At 39.7% G+C, this 6,351-nt stretch overlaps 1 protein-coding gene across 3 annotated transcripts in view; it reads left to right on the forward strand.

The window, feature by feature from the left end:
* The window catches only part of FAM149A (family with sequence similarity 149 member A), a 66,554-nt gene extending 66,155 nt beyond the window's left edge, over positions 1–399 (forward strand). For all 3 annotated transcript variants that reach the window (XM_032869953.1, XM_032869951.1, XM_032869952.1), the window contains one exon: positions 93–399. In XM_032869953.1, coding sequence (XP_032725844.1) covers positions 93–166 — 74 coding nt within the window. In that variant the 3' untranslated portion in view covers positions 167–399. The remainder of the gene's footprint in view (positions 1–92) is intronic.
* Positions 400–6,351: the final 5,952 nt, after the last annotated feature.

Below are 6,351 nucleotides of genomic sequence, written 5' to 3' on the forward strand. Positions count from 1 at the left end.
TCTTTTTTAAAAATATCATCTGCATGGAATCCTTTTGAGAGCTGGGACTTATTAGCATTTTAAAAAGAGTTATTTTTTGGTTGGTGTTTCAGGTTCACAATATCCACCTAAGTCTTTTCAGAGGACAACTCCGACTACAAGAAAGAGATTCCAAGTGGCATCTTGATGGAACTTGAATTCAAAGCCTCAGCATACCATTTATCACTTGAAAAATGGAAGAACAAGTATTATACTATGTATCTGTTTGTCTGACAGTGAAATGTGAGCCTGTCTGAGAGAAACGCAAACAAATAAACAACTTAATTTAATCACTTGCTTTGCAAAGAGAATACAAGTCAAATTCACCAACCTTCTTTACTGGAAGCATTCCAATAAAGGTTCTTTAGGCTTTGCTCAGAAGAATCTGATCTGTGTTTTTCATCCATCTTTTATCAATTATACACAGACACACACATAATCACTGCATGTATTCACACACTACTTAACAATGGGAGAGGATATTATCTAGGAACATGCCACTTTGTAACATTGTGACTTGATATGTGTTTTGCGTCTCATTCTGTTACTGATCCATCAAAATCCTAGCCACTAATAGATATCACTCCCTTCTCTAGAAAAGAACAAAGCCGTCTTTGTACAATATGCCAGTTTGACTAAGGTTCAGATGGTCTTAGTTGCTGTGCTGACTTTCTTCCATCTTTTTTAAAAAAGTACTTTAGTCACCGGCCTCTTCGCCGAATGTCAGTGGCTATTTTTGGGGCCAATTAGGTTTTACTAGTTTTCATGTTCAAACTCAGTCTATTCAAACATAGCCCAAACTTACTGACTTTTAAACCTGAATATAAACAGAAAGTATATTGCATATGGTTTTGCAGGTGAAAGTGTTAATCTACTAGAGGGAAGGTATCAGCACTTTCTTTCTTGTTTGATCACAGTGTAACCTTTGCTCAGATGCCACCTCTGCCATAAAGACTTCCCAACCCCTCTGTCTAAAGTACAGGTTCTATCCTCTCTGTCCTCTTACCCTGCTTTGCTTTCTTTCAGGGCATGTGTCCTTATCTGGTGGTCATATAGAACATGGAATAGGGAATGTCGAAAAGAAATGATCAATCAAAGGTCAGGCTCTGGAGCCAGTTTCTTTCATTCCCCCTCCCCATGGTTTTCCTCTTTAGTGACTCGTATCCTCAGGCTCACTTTCAGATCTCAAATCACCATAATTTCTTTTTTTATATCAGATACATATATTTTATCAATCTCTTTTTTTATTAATCCAAAATGAAACTTTATCTATCATCATACAAGTGGGTAATAAATTATTTTCAGACATATTTCTGGTTGTAAGAAAAGAAAATCTTGGCCTATTTATAGATGTCTGAAATTAACAAGTGCATTGGGACTGGAATTAGTGTCGTCCTTGATCGCGGAGTGACAGAACAAACACGATGCTAGAGTCACCTCGCTTCTCACTGATCATTTCTCCCTTACATTCCTGACTCATTTCTTATGGTAACACAGCATGTGAGGGAGTAGATGGATGGCCACAGCTCTGTATTATTTTTAATGCTTAGTTACCCACCCAAAGCAGACTGGAGAATTTTGAGAGTTTTATAAACTCTCCCTCAATATTAGCTATAGAAACTTCCAAGAGAAAATATCAGTCTCAATTTAGCAGCCTCCAAATATGAGAAATTACTTGACATGGAAACAGTCTGGAGTCCCAGTTCCTAAGGGCCTCTAGTTTAGTTTCTCTGGTCACTAATTATGGCTAACTGTATCCTTTCTATCCTCCCTGCTCTTAAGAACCACACAAGCTCATTTCTGTCAGTTTCCAAGAACCTTGCAACTCCTTTCCTAATCAGCACAGACTTCTTAGAAGGAAAATGACTGGTATGCATTCTAAACTGACGTTAAGATAGAGTATCCAAGATCAATTATTTTTTTCATGCAAAAGCATGGAATATATTTTATGATAGCTTTACTTTATGTGGCTTCTGAGTTTTGTAAATGAGAATCTGTTATGGATATACATATTGATAAAAATGCTTTCAGAAATAGAACCCAGTGCAGCGATCATGATTCATATCTTCTAAACATTTCAGTAGGATAAAGTACAATCTTAGAAATAGCAGAGACTTGACTCTGCCACTGAATTTAAAAAGACTTGTGTATAGCATATATTTTTACACCTGTATTAAAAGATAACATTTTATATATAGGTTAAGTGAACCTTAGAGGTTAGTAAATAATGTTTGTATCAAGGATGGTGCTTTCTGAACTGATTTGGGAAAAACTGGGGCAGTGTTTTCATAATAATCTACCTTGATAAATGAGTCTTAGAATTTCTCTGTTAAAAATTGAAAAATGCAAAGTGAATAACTCCTGAGATCAATTTTTAAATGAAGGTTAATAACTGCATTAATGCAAATGTCTGTTAATTCATCCAAAAACAAGGAAGGAATGAAGGAATTTTAAAATAATATAAAAACAGGGACACCTGGATGGCTTAGTCAGTTAAATGGCTGCCTTCAGCTCACGTCATGATCCCAGGGTGCTGGGATTGAGCCCCACATCAGGCTCCCTGCTCAATAGGGAGCCTAATTCTCCCTATCCCTCTCCCTCTGCCTGTTGCTTCCCCTGTTTGTGTTCTCTTTTGCTTGCTGACAGATAAATAAAATTTTTTAAATAAAATAATAAAAAGATGTAAAATACCATAGAAAACTGCTAAATTTTATAAATTTAATACCAACAATAGTATCCATACTGATATTATTCTGAACTAGAATGGAATTTCTATGCCAATTAAGAGGTACATTTTTATAATGTCATAAAATATGTGGGTATTATATTTTTATTGTCCCTGCTTCATTATGACCACAGATCATTTCTCAGGAATTTTAGCTCTTTAATTTTTAATTAAAACTGGAAAATTTTTCAAGACTTCATTATACTCATAAGACATCTTTCCGGGGCGCCTGGGTGGCTCAGTGGATTAAGCCTCTGCCTTCGGCTCAGGTTATGATCTCAGGGTCCTGGAATCCAGCCCTGAATTGGGCTCTCTGCTCAGTAGGGAGCCTGCTTCCCCCTCTGTCTCTGCCTGCTTCTCTGCCTACTTGTGATCTCTCTCTCTCTATCAAATAAATAAAATCTTTAAAAAAAAATGATTCCTCTTTAAAAAAAAAAAAGACGTCTTTCCTTTCCCAATATTTATATAACTTGTGTACCTCTCCAGTTTCTAAAACACGTGTTATTCACTCACTTATTTCTAACTGGATAGCATACTTTTCCCAGTGAATTAAAAATACATAACTATATGTGTTTGGGAGGGTTTATCTCATTTATGAATACCCCAATTTAAGCTCTCCCCCAACACAGGAGATGACATTCCTGTGTGATAATCATGGATTTATTATTTCACCAAATATTCACCAAGCACCTTCTTTGTGTCAAATTCTGTTCTAAGCGTTGGACTGAACAAGTCAAAGTCCAAAGTCTTTGCCCTGATAGAAGGGCAAAGGGGCAAAGGGGAATGATTATAAACAAATCAAGAAAAGCATTCTAGACAGGAAAAAATACACATGCCTAAAACAGGAGCATACCTGGAGGTTTGAGGAACAGAAGAGAGGCCAGTGGGACATGGCTTGGAATTAGCAAGGGGCTGTATCATAGGAGATGAGATGGGTGCAGTAATTGGGAGCCAAAGGATTAAGATCCTTTTTGGCCTTGGAAATGGTAAATTATCTGAAATAGGCAGCCACTGGAGAGTTTCCAGGAGGAATGATGTAATCTGACCCCAGAGGATGTTCTGGATCAGAAGATAGTAGCACAGCTGGTGAGGAGCCAAGCGCTATTGGAGATGTTTTGAAATTTGAGCCAATAGGATTTGCCATTGCATTGAATGTGGAGAAAGGAATCCAGATTGATTTCTAGGCTTTGGCTTAACACTAGGGAGTATGCTGGGACATGTCATGTTTGAGATGCCTATTAGAGGGACACCTGGGTGGCTCAGTCAGTTGAGCATCTGCCTTCAGCTCAGGTCATGATCCCAGGGTCTTGGGAGCTAGTCCCACATCAGGCTTCCTGCTCATGGGGGAGTCTGCTTCTCCTTCTTCCTCTACTCCCCACCCCCTGTTCATGCTCTCAATCTCTCTCTCTCAAATAAATAAATAAATAAATAAAACCTTTTTTTTTTTTTTTTAAGAGAGAGATGCCTATTAGATGCCTAAGTGGGGATGTTGAGACATTTGGTTAACTGGACATGGGTTTAGAGAAGAAGTACAGACTGGAGGGATGTATTTGGCAACTGTCAACATCTAGGTGGTATTTGAGTGCCAAAGTGGATGACGTAACCAAGAAACTAAGTGTAGATATGCAGGGAAAACAAGAGTTCTGGGCCCTGGGCCTCTTAACATCTAGAGGAACGGGATGTGATGAGAAACTAGCCAAGCCGAGTGAGATGGAATGTCTCATGATGGAGAACAAACATTAAAGAATGTGGAATGCTCAAAGTCAAGTGGGGGGGGGGGGAAGGTTTTCCGAGGAGGTGACAAAGACTCAAATATGTTGAACGGTGTTGATAAGGGCAGAGAAATGATTTAAAGACTTAACCACAGGGAAGATACCTGAGACGTTGACAAGATCTTTGTGGAATGGACAAAAATGGACAAACCCTGACTGCAGAGGGTTCAGGGAGAGTATGAGGAGAGGAGTTGAAGCCAACAGGCATGGCTAGTCTTTTGAGAGATTTTTCTATAAAGGGGAGCAGGGGAATGGATCTAGAAGGACATGGGAACTCAACCCTTTAGAGAGAAAGAAAATAAAAATCATGAGGTACACATAAAGAGGTTAAGTAAATACATTTTCTTAAGGTCTTAACGTGATTAAACAATATAGAAGTGAGTAAAAGACCAGAATACAGAAGTAAAAGACAGAAAGACAAAAGACAACTCATAGTTTAAGTTCTTCTCCATTCCCACTGCATAGGATTGGTATTTTTTGTTCCAAACATTAGTCTTGCTGTAGAGAAAAAACTTTTTCTCCCAGAGATGACATGGCATTATCTATTCAGTTTTGCAACCTGTTTTATTATTAGTTTTCTACTTAGTATATGGAGAGCCTCTTTCCACATTGGTACTTACAGATGACTTAAAAAAAAACCAGTTGGAGAAAAGCCTTAGTCAGTGTTTCTCTCTATTTCAAAGAGGCCCTGTAAATGGTTGTGTGAAACCTATACAATAGCTGGAGATAAAACTAATCTAACTAAGCAAAGTAGGACTCCAGAGCACTTTTCAGTTTAACCTTCTTGCTTGCCCATTTGCCATAGTTCAGGGCCCGGCTTCCAGGAGAGGGGCGCACTCCCAGCCCAGGCCCTTTGCAAATTAATAAAGGGAAACCTCATCTGAAATAGAGTGGGAGGCCAGCAGGGAGAGTTCTCACATCCCACCATTCTTCCTCAACTGCAGACCCGTCGAGAGAGAGGTACTTGGAAGTGATGCCACTTTACCACCGCAGGAGGGAGGGAGGAAAGTTTTTCTCTTCCCCTGGCAACGGCACAGCCAATGAGAGACGGTCACAGTTCAGGCCATGAAAAGCCACTGCACTTGGAACTCCCACATTAGCCAGTGGACTTTTTGCTTCTAACGTGCCTCCAATTCCCTCTTTCCTCTGTAAAACAACGTTTTTTGGTGTTTTTTTTTTTTCTTCTCTGGGCTTGTTTATGGTTTTTCTGTCTTTCGTATACCTCAAATTGCAGTTCTTTGCTACTCCCAAACACACCCATTTCGCTGGTAAAATAACTGACAGCTTTATTTTATTTTTTAGGATTTTATTTATTTGTTTGACAGATCGCAAGCAGACAGAGAGGTGAGGAAGCAGGCTCTCTGTTGAGCAGAGAGCCCGATGTGGGGCTCAATCCCAGGACCCTGGGATCATGACCTGAGCAGAAGGCAGAGGCTTAACCCACTGAGCCACCCAGGCGCCCCTATAATAGCTTTATTTCTAAGGTTAAGGCAGGACTGAGGAAGAGAGGGAACTTGGTAGTTAAGGAACACAGCTCTGGGGGCACAATTCAGCGTCCTAGTCACTGTCGTTTTCCTTCTGCAGCTCAGTGGTTGGTCTTCTCTCCCTTTTGAGATTACGTCATAACTACTCTTTACCAAACCCTCTTTTCCCAGCTTCTCTTACTTCTGCTTCTTTCAAAGGCCTTGACCTCCCCCTTGACTTGTGCTTTTGGGTGCTGGCTTTATGTGGTCCCAAGGATCTTTGGGGAAATATTTGGATCACAGCAAACCAGCTTTCCCTTGTCTCAATCAGGCATGTGATACAAACTGAAAACCGGTGCTGCTGAGGTTGTTG

This window comes from Lontra canadensis, unplaced genomic scaffold (assembly GCF_010015895.1).
Source record: "Lontra canadensis isolate GAN:19392208 unplaced genomic scaffold, GSC_riverotter_1.0 scaffold39, whole genome shotgun sequence".
Taxonomy (NCBI): domain Eukaryota; kingdom Metazoa; phylum Chordata; class Mammalia; order Carnivora; family Mustelidae; genus Lontra; species Lontra canadensis.